The 17,815-nt window shown below is 29.7% G+C and overlaps 2 protein-coding genes across 3 annotated transcripts; one reads left to right on the top strand and one right to left on the bottom strand.

Annotated features, from left to right (window-relative positions):
• Positions 1-4,586: 4,586 nt before the first annotated feature.
• Positions 4,587-6,343, top strand: LOC114195339 (LOB domain-containing protein 39-like). 2 transcript variants are annotated; one of them, XM_028085765.2, is made up of 2 exons: positions 4,587-4,947; positions 5,780-6,343. In XM_028085765.2, the coding sequence occupies exons 1-2, from the start codon at positions 4,764-4,766 to the stop codon at positions 6,070-6,072; spliced, it is 477 nt and encodes a 158-aa protein (XP_027941566.1). In that variant the 5' UTR covers positions 4,587-4,763; the 3' UTR covers positions 6,073-6,343. The 2 variants fall into 2 exon arrangements, with proteins under 2 accessions (XP_027941566.1, XP_027941565.1); XM_028085764.2 differs by having other exon boundaries at positions 4,593-4,947; positions 5,753-6,343.
• Positions 6,344-11,754: 5,411 nt separating this feature from the next.
• Positions 11,755-16,683, bottom strand: LOC114194777 (QWRF motif-containing protein 2-like). Its single transcript, XM_028085194.2, has 6 exons — positions 14,962-16,683; positions 14,391-14,510; positions 13,732-13,848; positions 13,515-13,604; positions 12,422-12,529; positions 11,755-12,299 (listed from the first exon to the last, which is right to left on the bottom strand). The coding sequence occupies exons 1-6, from the start codon at positions 16,312-16,314 to the stop codon at positions 12,216-12,218; spliced, it is 1,872 nt and encodes a 623-aa protein (XP_027940995.1). The 5' UTR covers positions 16,315-16,683; the 3' UTR covers positions 11,755-12,215.
• Between the last annotated feature and the right edge of the window lie 1,132 nt (positions 16,684-17,815).

Genomic DNA, 17,815 nt, shown 5'->3' with positions numbered 1-17,815 from the left:
ATTGCTGCATTCTCTGTAATTAATATTAATTTTATTGTATGTACTGAAGAATCAAATCTATTACTTGGTAAAGGAATAAACTTATGGACATTATAACTTAAACACTAAAATATAATTATCAATTTTTTTATGTTATAGATTAATATTTGAATTATTTTACACTATTTGATATATCGTAACTTAAATGTGAATTTAAAATATAGTTTAACATATAAAAAATATTAATATTATTGGAGATGACTGTATCAAATTCACGTCTAAATATACAAAATAAAAACATATTTAATCTTACATTAAACTTTGAAATATCTTGGTAAAACTTTTTTTTTCTCACTGTTTCTGTTTTTTTTTTCAACAATATATTTGGATGAGTTATTATGATCAAAGACAAACAACAAACTCTTTTTTTATAAATTTTATACTTTTTGTTTATAATATATATTAAAAATATTATTTATATTTTTAAAAGATAGATTAAGAGAGTGACTACTTTTACATTCTAAGTTATTTAATTACCCTTATAAGTGTAGAAATTATCTAACCAAAAGGTTTATATTAGATTAAGGAGAATTGTTGTACTTTTAAAATTTTAATAATTATGTTGGTTTTATGTATCAACTTGTATTAATATTTTGAAGTAAATAGTATAACATGTTTGAAGAAAAAATAATAAATCTAAAACTTAATAGAGAATTATACAATTTTAAATTGAAATGAAGAATGAAGAATTGAAAATCTTTTTATTCATTCTTTTATATTTACTTTGTAATCTAATTTTAATATAAAAAATCAAATTTTTTATACACCTATTTATGTGATGACAAATCTTTAAAAATATTTTAAAATATTAAAATTAATGAATAATATATTTTAAAATCAAGTATATAAGTATCATAAAATAAAAATAAATCATATTTACTTATATATTAATCATTTATATATTGAACAAAATTTTGAAGGACCAAATTACCCTTAAACAAAAAAAACTTTCGTGTACTTATGAATCTTGTGATCATTAAATTATATATATATATATATATATATACTATTATTTTAATAAATCTATTATAGATGAGTACGAACCTTTCATCGAAAAAAGAAAAAAACATTAAATTTAGCAGTTAAAAAAAGAACAGTGATGTGGTCCACAAAGTTAGAAGCAGACACATACCCTCCAACTGCCACCAACGATGTCTACCTTCCTCCAATCTTCCTCTATCTGCTTAAGGCGGCGCTTTTCTACTCTTTTTTTCAATTAAAATAAATAAATAAATCTATTACACTATTATTGCAATATGCTTAAATATTCAAAATAAAAATTTTAAAAATGAGAAATTATTTTATTTTAATTTAATTTATATTATCGAACTTTTTTAAATTTAAGAAAACATCTGTTTACTAAAACTGTTTGGTTTTATAATATTTTTTATTTTTCATAGCATCATCTTACTTTTTTCATGTTGAGACTTGTTAAAATAACCATATTTATAAAGAGAAAATAAAATAATATTCTATACTTAAAAAACACTTTCAAGAATCACTCTACATAACAAAGACACTCTGGAGAATCTTTTGGCTGTTTCAATGCACATTTTTAACTCATGTTTTCTTTCTTTATTCTCACGTCAAATACAACAAAAACGCGGATTCATTAATTATTAATTAAAGACACAACGGAATTACTACGACCTTTGCATGATAATTTTAAAATAAGTTTATTCAAGCATAGGAAAATTATTATCTTCGATAAGAACTTATGGTGAAATTTCCAATTTATAATATATTTTAAAGGTTAAGTTAACTTTATGTGTTACTCATGTAAAATCAATTAATCTATATTTCTTAATTTTTTAAATATGTTATTTTTAAGTTTAATTTCAAAATTAGCATGTGTAGAAACTAATAAGTATTCGACTTCAATGTTTTCAATAACAACATATTAGTTTTTCACAATAATAGAAAATAAAGCTTTAATTAAGTTGTACCCTTTTATAAATATGGGTGTCTTCTTTTGGAGTTATATATGTACTCTTGTTTGTTTGTTTTATGACATATATACCCATCAAATTCAGGAACAATACAGTAATAAAACTACAAAAATGAGAATGATTAATCTATATAAATTAGTCTTTTATCATTAAATTCTTTCATTTTTTTTTGTTTTTAATTATTTTTTAAACTGGTATTTTTTTCTCATCTTTAATGTTGTGATTTTTGTTTGAACCTTTGAAGATAAATTATCATTATCTCTTACACAATATATAGTCTTAATAGATATTATATTTTTTACCACTTCCATCATGTGTGAAAATTGAAGTTTTTACTCTAAATGAGTAGAAAAAAAAAAGATATTGAAAATTAAGTTATGGTGTTCTTGATTAAAACAATTATAATAATTATAATAATTATAATAATTAGACTAAACTAGTTGAATTATACTCACTTATATGTGTCAATTTGGTATTTGTTTGTATAAAGGTGTCGATCGAGTCTCAAACTTTTAAAAAATTATCTCAATTAGATTTTTAAAAAAAAAATTATTAACATCATTAACTTTATTCATAATTTTTATTACTAAATTTTAATTAAAATATCAATACTAATTTTACCTAATAATTATAATACCTAATAATTATAATAAAAAAAATGAAATACTGTATTTCACTGAGCCTAAGGTTGGCATCCACTCATTTCCTTTACATTACACGTGGCTCGTAAAGTGAAGGACACAACACAACGCACTTCTTCCTTAAGTTGTTTGGACTTCAAAAACACGTTTTGTGAGTCAGAGTGTGCTTCTGTCTCCAAATGCTCATGCCGTCCATTTCATATTTCTATTTCTCTTGTCTTCAAATCCACACACATTTTTTCTTCCTCTCATCAACTTTCATTTTCTTTCTTTTATTGCTTTCTTATACTATTTCTATCAAAATGTAAAATAAATAAATTAATATACTCACGTGGACACAGATGTTTTTAACTAAATTTTAGATAGCTGTTAAAAATATTTGTAATGTAAAAGATATTTTTTTATATTTTTATTTAAGTATTTTGTTATCAATAACGTGATTGATATTTCTTTCCTTTTTTTTTCATTTTCAAGGTTAACTTGTTCTCTTTATAATATTTCCAATTTGTTTCTTGGAAACAAAAATAGCAAATAACAAGTTAACTAATAAGTTAAAAGATATTAAATAGAAAAAAAAAAGTTGATCGATGAAGTAAAAATAAAAAATACAAAAAATAATAATCATATTTAATAGTAAAAATCAATTTAAAAAATACTAAACAATTTTTTTAATGCTCAATTGGACAAAACTTTTCAATAAAATCTCAGTTAAAACTACCTAAATTTACGAGTGTTTAAAATTTAAAAGAATATAAAAATTATTTTAAAATTATGTATCATAAAGATATAATATATTTTTATTTTAAAAAAAAAATCGACCAATAATAAAAAAACATTAATTAAAGTATTAACTTTATAAAAACTTGCAATTTTAAAAGTAACGTGTTACGGTGAGATTTAAAATGAAAAAAAAAAAGAAGTTAAAATCTTCATTTTCCTTTAGCTCCTTCTGGGAGTTTCATCTCGTATTCTACATATTTCTTAGAACATTTCTTTAATAACTTTTGAAAAATGTATCTTTTACAGTTCTCAAATTTTGTTGAAATAAATGAGATACAATGAACGTGAAGCCAAAATAAAACTCGTATAATATTGACAATAAGGCCAATAATATTGACACACCCTTGTTTGATCTTTCCACCCCTTTATTTTAGTTTTTTTTTTTAAATATTCTTAAAGAAATCTAGTTTTAGTTAAAAATAACATCATGGTGTTAGGGAAGAACAGTAGAAGTACAATATTTCATGAAAAATAAATATAAGTATTTAGAAAAAAAGATTGAAATTAATCTTTATCTGAAAATTTTAAATTTAAAACTTTAAAAATAAATAATTCTTTTTTATCTCAAATATATTAAATTTTTTTACGTATGAAACATATTCATACTAATATTTAAGTTAATGTAAATTGAAAAATACATTTGATATATAAGAAAATTTAACCTTAAAATAATTACATTTATTTGTTTTTAAAATTTTTGGATTAAAATGTATTAAAATTTTAATGACATAGTACAACCTTAAGTTAAATATATATTTGAAAAAATTGAGATGAGGGTGACGGGAGGGGATTAAAATAAGAATTTCATGTGAAACAAAAATACGGTGGTGGTGAGGAAAAGACAAAATAATGGGCCTTAAAGAAAATTGAAACCGGCCTGTAGCAGTGGGCCAGTAGCATATCCAACGGCCCAAATCGGGAAAAATGTAATTTGAATTCATTAGAAGAATAAAATGAAATAAGAATGGAGGCATGTGTGAAGTTTGACAAAGCTCTTCTTAATAAATATTCCTCAGCACACTCGTCACATTCACACAACAAACAATAAAGTCTTATAATTTCAATTAATTTTTATATAATAAGCATTAATGTTTTAAATTTATAAAGATTAAATAATAGTTTATCACTTACAAAAGAAAGAAGCTACCCAACACGCAAAAGGCACCATCAAAATCAAATTCAACCTCAGTTAGTTATTCCCTAACTACACTTCCTTTTCCCTTTTCCCACACTCATTTAATCACAGAACACAACAAATAAAGTGTGACACAAAAAACGATTGGGAACGAAAGCAACGTAGTAAAACCGAAAGAAAGACATAGCAGAGAGAAAGAGAGAAAGCAATATCTGTGATATGAGTTGCAACGGTTGTCGAGTGCTGCGAAAAGGTTGCAGTGAGACATGTCCTCTGAGGTCGTGTCTGCAATGGATCGAATCCGCCGAATCGCAACGACACGCCACTCTCTTCCTTGCTAAGTTCTTTGGCCGCACCGACTTAATCTCCTTCATTGCTTCTGTTCCCCAAACCACAAGACCTGGTACATACAATACCTTCATTCTACACTTCTCTTCAATATTACTCTATCACAATTTCTTCTGTTTAAGGATCTTTAATTCCTAATTTCATCTAAATCTATTACTTTATTCTTTCGTCTGTCCTCTAAAGTCCTTGGATATTTCTGATCAACATTACGTTTCTGTTTGAGTCAAAATATTTTAAGATATATGTATAATTCAAGAGGTGATTAAGGTTTGTGTGATTTTCTTTTCAACTTTTAATTTTAGAGTTTTTACTGTTGTATACTGCTCATAAATCAATTTCTCATCTAAATTTTTTAAAGTTATGTTTAGAGAAGTATTTTAAAAATTAAAACAACAATTAGATTCTATTTTTTCATCATCATCTTCTTCTTCTTTCTTTGTTCAGTTTTTCCTTTAACTTCACTCTTTCTTTAAATTTTCCGTGCTTTGCATCACCTTCTATTCCACAACATCTCAAACTTTTAAGTTATATTAAAAAAAAGGTAAATATTAGTGGTGTCATTAAAAGTTTTTTTTTAAAATGTTAATACAAAAATTACTTCTCGTTATGCCCTATACTATAATTCAGATAGTCAAACTGTGTTGATTTATAATTTTTAATGCATTTTTTCATACAATTTTTTAGTAAAGACGCTGTTAAATAGAAAAAAAAATAGAAAATGGATTTTAACGGTAGAAAAATAAAATATACATACTATAAAATGATTAACTTTTTTCATTTTTCAGGAATCAAAGTATATCTTGAATTTGCTTTAGAGATATTTATTGTTTTATTCTTTTTTTTTTATTCTTTATTATCAGCATTGTTTCAGTCTCTGCTGTTTGAAGGGTGTGGGCGAACGGTAAATCCGGTGAACGGTGCCGTGGGACTTCTGTGCAGCGGAAATTGGCACGTGTGTGAGGCGGCGGTGGAGACGGTACTCGCCGGCGGCGTTCTTCGAGCGCCGCCGGATACAGTGGCCGGAGCTTCCACTGATACGCGCCGCCCTTTCCGGCCACTAAGATTGGAACATGATGCGAATGAGAACTCATCAAGAAGTTTGATGAACGGAGCAGAGGAACCGGAAACGGTGCGTTACGGTGGTCACAAGAAAAATCAGATCTTAAATTTGTTCATGTAAGATAACACGTGGTTACACATGTTGGTATCATCGTGGGAAACTTTTGAATTTTACTAAAAAAATCAATTCTTGAAATAAATTTCAGTTGAAAAAGTTAATCTTTGATTTTCGAAATAAAGAAGAAGTAATTAATAAAAAAAAAAAGAATCAGGAGCATGTTAATTTTTGCACGGATTGTTCATACTTTTAATTTTGTTTTCCACAAGTTTAGTGATGAACGTGTAACCTACTTTGAGTGATGTGTAATGTCGAAATAAAGAAATGGAAATAATAGAGATAAATAAATATAAATAAATACAATAAAAAATGAAAAAAAGAATAAGTATATGTAAATTCAATTTGAATTCCGTAAAAAACCGTGGCCCCCTTATTAATTAGCTCCCGAAGTGATGATAGCTTTAAAGTGAGATCACAAATTGTCAATTTTGATTAAAATATTTAATTAATTATGTATAATCTCTCTCTATAAATAAATATATATGTATATATACTTTTTAAAATGAATTAAAAGATCACATTCATGATACATTTTGTTGTAAAACTTAACATGAATTGAAGTTGTCATATAAATTATGGTCTATCCATTTAGCTTATGCAACTGGTATTTTTAGGATTTTTTGTTTTGTTTCTTCATATGAGTAAAAGATATATTAAACTCACCTTTTGGAAATTCCTACTTATAGCTTACATTTTATTTGTTAGATCATGTTTGATATTTAATCAAATAATAAGAATAAAAAATTAAAATTAATTAAAATTAAAAAATAAATCAGAACATGTTTTTTAGACTATGTTTTCTTTTATCCGAATATTTTGTCGTGCAATTGATGCGTTTATTATATGCCAGAATTTATGCTCCAAACAAATGGAACAATTTTTATATGATCAAATTTATATAATTATTTTTTAGGGTATAGGCCACCTTGGAAGTGTATTAGAGTATAGGTATAACTTTTGACAAGGCCCTTGGGTCATTAAGTCATAATTTCATTCAAGAAAGCATATAAAAATTAAGTAAAGATAATATATAAAAAAAGTAAAAGTTAAATATGTTTTTTATCTCTCAACTTCCAGAGAAAATTAAAATTAGTTCCTCTTCAAAACTTTGACCCAATTTAGTTCTCCAACTTTAGAATTGCGTGAATTTAGTTCTTTCAAACAAATTTTGTTAAGTTTATTTAACATTTCAAACACATTTCATGATAGCATTTGAGATGTTTATACCGTTTGACACATTTTTGCTTCAATATAACTAAGAAATTATCATGAAACGTATTTGAAACGTCAAATGATTTAACAAAATTTGGTTAAAGGACTAAATCCACGTAAATTTGAAGTTGAAGAACTAAATTGAACAAATTTTCAAAGAAAGACTAATTCAAATTTTCACTAAAAATTGAGGGACACAAATATATTTAACCCAAAAAATAATGTTAAGAATAACATAATCTACTCTAAATAAATATAATTTTTTATTAAATATCTAAATAAATAGAGAAATTGTACTCAAATAATTGAAAATATATAGAATAAGTTGATAAAAATGATGGAAAAATAAGATGATATAACTCAATCATGCTGTTTGGATGAATAGATTGGAAATGAAGGGTGTTTGGGAATAGAATTTTTGACAGAAAAGAAAAGCTTAAAAAAAAAAGGTGAAAATGGTGCGAAGCACGTCAGCTTCTTAAGTTTAGTTTGGCACGGTACTTCTCCATGGAAGTGGGTTCCACGTAATCTATTTGTATAAATTTTTTAAGCACTCACTATTTCTAGTAAAAAAATTATTTTATAGCATTTATTTTATGTAAAACATCATACCATTTGAAATTTGTTCTACTTTTTTATATATGAGATACGATTTTACTATATTCCCTCCTACTTTTAATATAAGGCACATTTTAGAAGAAATTGATTATTCCTTTCTAAACATATACTTTGTATAAAACATTAGACTTTTCCTTTGATTTTTTATTAATTATTATGACCAGGTGTATTTTTAAGTGAGTCGATTCATTAACTCACCAACCTGTGGTAGATCGAGTTAGGTTATAAAATTTTTGACTCACCAAGAAGTGAATTGGGTTGAGCTGATATTTTGTAACTCAATCTGTATCGAGTTGACTAACTTTGAAATCTCTAATTAAAAGTGAGAGGTGTATTCCATGATTAATTTTGATGCAACAACTAATTTAAATGATCACTAAATTACACAAACTGGTATTTTTTAACTCAATCCAGGCCAGATTAACTCACTTTGATACTCTTAATTAGAGATTAGATGTGTATTATATTATTAACTTTAGTGTAACAACTAATTTAGGTGATAACCAAAATCCATTACAGTCTTATAAACTACATTTCAAGTCTAGTGCCATAATTAAGAAAGCTAGACATGTGCTGTCAAATAGTTTTGTATTGGAACATGATAGTTTGACACTATCAATCTTTTATATGCTCCTTTAACAATCGTAAATATCATAATTTTATTTTAAAATTTTGTTCATAATTTTTTTTTATAAATAAATTTAATATTTTGTCATTAAAATATGCTATAAAGTGAAAGGAAGAGAAAAAGGTAGTTGTCAAAGAACAATTTTTCTTTTTGTTTGCACCAATAAGACATTTTTAAAAAAGAATTATCTGAACTACTCCACCATTTTTATAACATTTTTCTAGTGGTTCCGTAGTTTTAGGGTTTTCTTTATGACTTAGATGTAACCAAAATATTTATTAAAATTTTGTGATTATGAACTTTTTTTCTTTATAATTCACACTTTTAGAGATTAAAACTGAACTTTAAATATTTTAGAAAAACTAAAGATATTTTACTTTTAATTTGATTCAATTTTCAAATTACCGGTTCGAAAAACATGAAGAGGGAGTCAAGCAAGATATCTTGCAAGGTAACAGTTTTGATGGGCTTGATTTTGTGCCTGAGATATAGTTCTATTGGAACGCCAGGGAAGTTTCTTCTTGCACCTCTATAAATTTCTTTCCCACTCTCTCAATTATTGTATTTTGAATTGTACAAAGAGTATAAATTTTGATATTTGAAATTTAAAATTTAGAATACATTTTTTACTTTTTATTTCGAAATATAAGACCCAAAGTATAAAAATTATATTTCAAATATGATCCAGATTGCATTTTTTATTTTACATTCTTAATTGTATAATTTAGCATACAAAAGATTATATTCCGATTTTTTATTTCAAATATAAAAAAGGTTGTGGGTGTCTAAGTTGAAATTATGAGGTGCAGGAAGAAATGGCTGAATGTCATTAAGGAGGATCTTAAGATTTCAAAACTGTGTGAGAAGGAATAAAGTAAAAAAATTAAAAATTAAAGGTTTTCTTTTACTTGTCTAAATTATTTTTAAAAAACATGTTTAGTTCTTAAACTAAATTATATACATGTTTGTTTCTATATTCTATGAAATTTATATAAAGCAACTTTTTCATCAAACTACATAGAGATTATCTTATAGTTCAATGCAAAGCCCAATATGTCACATAAAAATATTTCACGTATCATTTGTTTCATTTGTTGAAGATGTTTTAAATGATTTTCGTAAAATTTAAAGGCGAAATAAGTATATAGTTTAATTTAACAACAAAATAAAGTTTTTAGATATAGTTTGGAGATGAAAAATACTTTTGATTCAAAAACTAAAATGTTATCTTCTTGGTGCAAAATGTTTTAATGTTACGTGCTAAATTATTTTGTGGAACAATTTATTATGCAGTCAATTTATACAACAAATGTTTCATTGTAGGAAACAAGAAGAAATGTTATAAGTTCATAGCATTATTATTTTTTATATAATATTAATCCTCTGTTATCATTTAACATAATGCATATAAAAAATGGATAAAAATGTAACACTTTCAATAAAAGAGTGCTTAAATTGGATTATTTTTAAATTTATCGAGTATATTGGTGTAAGTAAGAGTGGTGTAAGTAAGAGTGAGGAAGTCGGTGATTTTAAAATAACTTATTTTATATGGATTTAAAAAAAAAAAAACAATCTTGTTAGAGCAAATTTTTAAGAGGTAAAAAAATTACATAAAATTGTTAATTTTATGTCTCATAATATCTTACTATAAATTTGTAAAGTTCATTAAACTATATACTAATCATTCTAACCATAGTATGATATGCTGCTGGGTTGACAGATTTGAAATACCAAAAGTTGAACATGAACTTTCTAGAATCACTCCCATAATATGTAAATATAATTTATGATAGTAGAAATGATTTAGGACATCTTTTCCTAATCTAAATTGTCACTACCTAAAATAATTTTTGTAGCTGTACTTATTTGAAAAGAAATATTTTTTAGTATAAATGATTTATTTAAGATTAAAACCTTTATAAAAAAAATATAGAGATAAATAAAATAGAATTTGTAATAATAATACACTAAATGTATTCTTTAAATGGGAATATAATTGTAGTTATAAATAAGATTTTGATCTACCATAAAGTCTTATCACTCAATATCAAGGGCCATATTCTAAACTATTATAAGGGAACTTTATAATGGTAGATAATTCAGCTTACCTCAACAAGTCTTGTCACTCAAAATTAAGAGACTAACCTTCCTAAACAAGTCCTACTTCTTAATGTTGAAAAATTCAACTGGATCTAAATATAGTAGAAATGAGGAAGTTAACTTATATATAAGAAATAAGATCTATAAATCTAACCGTTCAAGGTTTTTATTAAATATGACATTAATTCTTCATGAGAGTTAAACTCATATTAATGGTATCGGTGTATGCGATTTATCTTGATAATCAACTAAAATGAGTAAAATATCATCCTCAGTGAATCTTCATAGAAAAACTCATGAAGATCCTTAACAACTCTTATTGCTCATAAATATATTCTCAAGCAAATTTAAGAAATAATATAATAAATTTTAATACAAGTTATCTGGATTAAAAATTGTAAGATAAAGTAATGATTACAAGCCCGAAAAAAATACTTGATTATAGATAAGACTGACAAAACCAGAAATAGACTAAACATGTTAAGTGTCTCTAGCTAGTTACTTCTCTTGGCTAAATCAATAATATACTAAACAAAAATAAGTAATTTAGAAAATAAAAAAGATACTTAACTCTTAAAAAATCATTTCAACTTTCTTCTTTCAACTTGGCCAAAACTAAAAAAATCTTGAAAACAAATAATTCTAATGGAGGCTGACAGAGAGTAACACATAGTGAAATTGAGAAAATAACCCTAGCGAATATATCAAGGAATAAATAACCTTAATGAAGGGCCAGAAATAGTCACAAGGTGACAGCTCAACCTGGGAAGAGAGAACCCACGAACTTACGTGAACCAAGTCCAGGCTCATTAAATCGGCAGCTCAGCTATTTATGAACAATCAGTTATGTTATGGGACCATATTAGAGCTACCCAGGTTGTATTTATCTCTACATTTTTACCTGAGGCAATTACTCCTAAATTTGTTCGACAACTGATTAATCAGACAACCGTACAGAAATTTAAGGGGTAAATAATAACTTCAAAATATTAACGCTAACATTTACCAAATCAATCAAATGCACAATAATGTCAGTAACGGACGATAAAAAAAACTTGGAAAGATACGAGTCATTTATGTCAATAACAGATAATTTTTCTACTTGACTCTAAATGACGAGGATGTCAGAAATCAAAGCAAGCGTATTTTCCAAGGGAGTGTAGAAAATACAGCAAATCGTATCCACATTTTGACATTTTTTTTCCCATAAGCTAATACAAACTCACAAAATACAAACAAAAGAACAAATAAACTAAAATATAAAATGCTACACAGTTTATATACATCCTCTAACAAAAAAACAAATAGAAGAATGTGTATACAAACTATCTCCCGAACGACAAATTTCAATCCTCACTCCTAGCGCGTCATCAATCTGAGAGCAACTATTTGTTACGAGTTTCTTTGTACAATATGTCGAAATCCTGTTTGACCAGAATATTTGTGCTATCTGTAATTTTTCCTTTTTCATACTAACTAGCTTTTCTCCATCAGTAATGACTGTTTCATGTATTGAATTCAAGGCCAAAACAACCATTCCTATGTTATGATGTTAGCACTGAAAGTTGGCTGGTCAGACAATGTATTATTTGGTTGTTATTTTTACTTCAGTGCTTCTAGGTTGACATTTCAGTTGAGCAACATGCGTTCTCAGGCTACATTCTCTAACCTGCTCAAGATTTTATTAACCAATTTCTAGTCATATAACCGCAACTACATTTAACGATCATCCAAGGGAAATCAAAAAGTACTTTAAGCTTCAATAACATATTTGCAAAATATGAAATTTACCTGCAAGGTTGTAATTACTGATAAAAGGTCTTTGCACTCTTCAAGCAAAACACGCTCCTTCGCACTTAAGTTGGCAACTTCGACAACCATCGAATTTAATTGCCCAACCTATCAATTGCAAACGAATTCAGACACATTAGCATCCTAATTGCTACATAACTCCGATCCATAACAAGTATTTTGAGTGATAACAGAATAAAACCACAGAAGCAGAGATAAGAGCATCAGTGATATTTATCTCGTTTAAAATTAAAGCCAACGACTTTGCATTTTCTCACCTAATTTAAATATTTTAACTTTTAAGACCTAAAAAAATAGGATTCCCCATCCCAATTTCCCTCCCTTTATCTTACTTTTACAAGTTTTAGACAGAGATTGAATTGACCGAACCTAACATAAAATGCAAAACGATTTACATTAAAATATCATGCTCTTGTGTTCTGTGTTTTGGTTAATGTAAATATTAAGGAAAATTAAACTATAACAACTAAATTTTGACAACTTTCTCTTTAAATTTGAGTTGTTATTTTTTAAGTGATTCTCTATTTTTCTATTTTTTCATTTTCCTGTATTTGAAACCCATTTAAAATATGCCAACTTAGTTGTTATAGTACCATTATCCAAATATTAATTATCCGTGAACTCCTCAATGCTTTTTTCACTAGCATTGATTGACATGAATACACCAAGAGAAGAAAAACTCGGGAAAGATAATAAGATCCATGTTTGTAAAACAAGATTCAAGTCAATAATCAACTCGTTAGATACTGGATTTTGTTGTTTTCCTCACAAATGGATCCCTAAAACTGCACCCCAAACCTACCACGATAGATATCTTGCACTCCTACAATTGTGGAACAAAATAGGAAAATAATGAATGCCAATGATAATTTAAACAGATGCCAATGATAAAAAATGAATGCCAATGATAATCTAAACAGTATAAAACAAAATCAGTTTTTTTTTTCACAATCATAATGTAGCCTCGTCGAAAGTTATCTAGAAAATAAAATAACACTATGATCACTCATCATAACAGATATAATTGAAACTCAACATCTGAAAAAGGAGGCAGGGTAAAAGAAATACGTACCTTAGGTGACAATATGCAAATGGAAGACGCCATTGCCTGCATCACATCCATTGCTGAACAAATTGCATCCTTCAAATTTAGCAAATCTGGCTGAAGCAAGTACAGAGCTCTTCATATTAGTCCCAAATATGATAATAAGAAGGTACGTAATTGCTATGTCACACACTATCCATAATTAGATAATAAAGAATAAACAAGAAGCTGAAAGGAGAAATACCTTGGCCCCACCAACAACAGGAAGACGAAGAGTGCTAGCCCTTAAGGCTTCGGTAGCTCCGGAGAGTGAAGTAGAGTAAACCCGATCCAAAGTAGCCCAATCTTCCAAATACAACATCTGCATAAATAGTTTTCATCAACAACATTATGTCAAAGCTGAACACAAAATTCTATGTCATCATAACCAAAGCAAATAAAAATATCTCTCTAACTGGCTGTTTGAGTTTCATTCTGGTCATAGACTAATGCAAACTGATTTTTTCCCAAATGAATACTTTCTTGCTTTGCCTCATTTGAGGTGTGTGTGTGTGTGTGTGTTTCCTGTGGTAGAAAAAGAGGTTGTATGATCTTATAAAAAGAAATGGATGAAACACATGTACTTCGCAACAATTTCAATTAGCCTGCCTACCCGGAGTTTTCTAATTAACTACAAAAAGAAGATTGAAAGAATGAGCAATGCCAATGTATCTAAACCCAAAATAAGCTTCAATATGGAATAATGACAGTAATGAAACAAGATGCCATGAGATGCCAGCTGTACCATGTAGGACACGATGAAATGGCAATCAAACTAGTGGAGAAATGATAAAGCTTCAAATCAAGTGAAGCAAAACTAGATATACACTAGTAAACTTGGAGTAGGGAAGTTGTAGATCTTACTTGATCCTTCAGGATGTTTATTAGCTTAAACTGTTGCTTCAGCAATTGAAACTCTGTTTTTTTGGCTCTAACAGATTCTCGTATTTTTGACATAGCTACCCATGCAGCTTTGAGGCTTTCCTGATACAACGAAGAATATTTACAAAGAATATAAGCAAAACACTAGCAAACAGTCTGACAAAACATAAAATCCTTCTCCACTCTGTCTTGCCTAATATGACTTCACCCTTTACATTACAAATATGATCACGTTTAAAAGACAGCCCATGGCCACAGTTTCAGCCAAAACAACAAGGCTTCGGCCACGGTTTCCATCTGAAACTGTGGCAACATTTATCTGGAATTTCCCTCGATATCAAGGATGTAACAAACCACAACAGGCAGTTTAAAACCTTGATGACATGGGTGCTCATGATCATATGCTAAATTCCATCTAATATAAAAAGTTAAAAAAGAAGTTATCAATCCACAATCTTCACTCAATACAGCTTCAACGAGTAATGCACAAGCAGGCAAATTCAAACCCGCGCAATTCAATTTCAAAACAAAAAAAATTCGAAGTAAAAAATACCTCTGCATTGAATGTCTGCGCAGAGAGAGCAGAATCGGCTCTGGCGTTAACAAAACGCCACTGGAGGAGCCTGTTATAGAAGAGTCTCAACAAATGCGCATCAGCAATCCGATTCTCCCCAACCTTTCCCCTGGAAACGTCAACCGCGAAACTCAGAACAGAAGGTTCACTTCCGGACCTACTACTCATGCCACCAGTGACGCCGTTTTGCGCACGTGACGGACTTACTCCTCTCGAAGGAGACCACACAGAAGGCGTCGCTAGTTTACTCGGAGAAGCAGGACGAACCGCGGAACGAATAGGAGAACCTTGAACAACACGGCTATTCACAACTCCACGAGGCGATGAAACAGCAGAATCCAACACTGATTTCCTCTGCACTAAAATCCTAGGACTAGGAGCAGTAGAAACAGTTCCTTTATTTCCAATTACACCGTTTCTAGAAGACGGAGCCTCTGTTTGGCGCCGTAAACGGTTATTATGCTCTTGCCAGAATCTAGCCGGCATCACGATCCCCCGGGAACCTCGAATTCCATCTCCAGAGGAACTTCCAGAGGTTACACTTTCGGTATCAGAAGCAATAGGCTCAAGCTCAGCTTCAGGCCGAAACTCAGATCCGTTAATTTTGTTACTCTCCGATCTTAGCGTCGCGTCGTGAGAAGCTCGAACATCCGCCATTACATTCTGCAATGACCTAACAACGTTCTCCGACGCGTCCGTTTGTTTTCGCCCTGTAGAATCAACACATTCCAAGCTGCGGTTCACGCAATTCACTTGTTGTGGTCGCGACAGTGATTTTGCGGGCCACCGGTGCCGATCTATCCCCGACCTGGTATTCTCTGCATGATCCGAATTGCCATTTCTCACCGGTGTCGGCGTCGTTGCAACCTTCCTCCTCTCCGGCGTGCTCTTCCGCAAACTCTGTGATGGCGGAGGTTTCGTTGTCCTGACCTGGATCGGGAACGACTCGCCCTGAAACGAAACAGACAAGCTCCTTGTGGAAGTGAAGAGCACTTTCTGAGCCGCCGGAGCGTCTGTCAGGGTAGGTCGAGGAGTGCCTTGTCGCCGGCGCTCCGCTGACTGACACCGCTTCAACGCCGGCGTCGGCGTTTGCTTTGTAGAATTGACCGCCCTTGTCACAACCAGCGGCGAATGGCATCGTCGCGGAGGAGACGAAACGGAGGAAGACGAAGACGAAGAAGACGACATGTAGCGAGAAGTAATTTCTCGTGCTTTGGGCCTTCGTGGAGGAGCGAGTGCATTGTCCGATTCAGAAGGTAACAGAGGAGTTCTCCTTGGAGTTGGAGTCTGTGCTCGTTTAGGGTGTATCGGCGTAGAAATCGCAGCCACCATTGTTTTATTCCAAAATTCTACTAATCCTAATTACAATATTTTCATTGCTATAGTCAAACAATCAACAATATTCAATTCGAAACTCAATCAAAACTTAAAACTCATCGTTGGAATTCACGCCGAGTCTCGGAACCCTAGAAACCAACTGAAAAACGAACAAGCTACAGCAAGCATTGAACGGAATAGGAACAGAGAAAAAATTGCGTGCGAGTGCAGAGAAATTTGGTGTTGCTAATTCACGATGAAGGTTGAAAATGGGAAGGAAAATATGACCGTTACGATTTGCCGGGGATTGACCGAGTAAGAAGTGTAACTGTCGAAGCAGTGGAGTCACACGCTGCGCGATTGTGCTTCGCTTGTGAAAATTAACGCCAAAATTAGAAGAAGCAAACTCAGCCACCATGAGAATGACGCGGACACTGTAGCACACGCACGCGCGGATTTAGGGAGAGTAAAAACACTCGCGTGACTTTAAGGGCATTGCGGTAAATAGACAATGGTTTACGTCAATTTGCGGTGCTTCGTGGCGCTGGAGGCTTTGTTAACACGCATTTTTTAATTTTGATAAAATTAATAAAAATAAATAAATATAATAAATAAAATAAAATAGTAAACGTGAAAACGACAAGGAGAGATAGAAGAGTACGGGTGTTGAAAGTACAAACAAGGGTTGAAGTTGGAATTGGATATTTGCGTTTGGGTGAGGGAATGAATCTTCGGAGAGACGTTACGCAAACGACACTTCTCAAATTTTATAATTGGTCGTTAAGGCGAAAAATTATAAGTAGCCGTTTTTCCTTTTCAGCGTATGTAATTGGACCAAGGTACCAAAACTTCAAAGGAACTTATCGATAACTATGTATATAATTAATTCAGTTTTGGAGCACGCAGTACTTTACTTGCTTTAACTTTTCAGTTTTTTTAACCATTATAAACTTTTCACCTTTGACGCAACACAAGGGCCTAAATCGTTAGAGTTTTTTTATTGATAAAAATGAAGGTTTTGTTTTGAAAAAAATAAATTATATCAATTTTATAATGCTATTAATTTCCATTACACAAGCAAAATTACAATTATAAATAATATTACATGAGATCTTACGAGGTTGTATTTTTACACAAAAAGTTATTCTAATACAAAATTTATTGACATGAGTATTGTACTTAGAACTTGTAAGTTTTACCATTAGCCTTATATTAATATATTTCAAATTAATTCTTAAAATATTTTTTTGTATTTTCTCTTTCAATTTTTTTTCTCAAACAAATTAATGTGTTAATTCTCATAATGTAAATCACTAGTTGATAACCATATAATCTTTTAATAATTATGACATCACTGTGGCATCTATATGGTAATCAAAAGTGAATGTAAAACTTTCCTTGAATCCTTTTTGTCTCTCTGCCATCGGTTACTGTGGTAAGCACAGTTAAAATATTTAATCACCTTTTATTACTGTTTTGAAAACTTTACAGCTCCAACTATTTTGTCTTATTGACT

The sequence above is a fragment of the Vigna unguiculata genome, chromosome 8 (genome assembly GCF_037176805.1).
Source record: "Vigna unguiculata cultivar grain cowpea cultivar isolate G323 ecotype 2 chromosome 8, ASM3717680v1, whole genome shotgun sequence".
NCBI lineage: Eukaryota > Viridiplantae > Streptophyta > Magnoliopsida > Fabales > Fabaceae > Vigna > Vigna unguiculata.
This window is presented reverse-complemented; position numbering and strand designations above follow the sequence as displayed.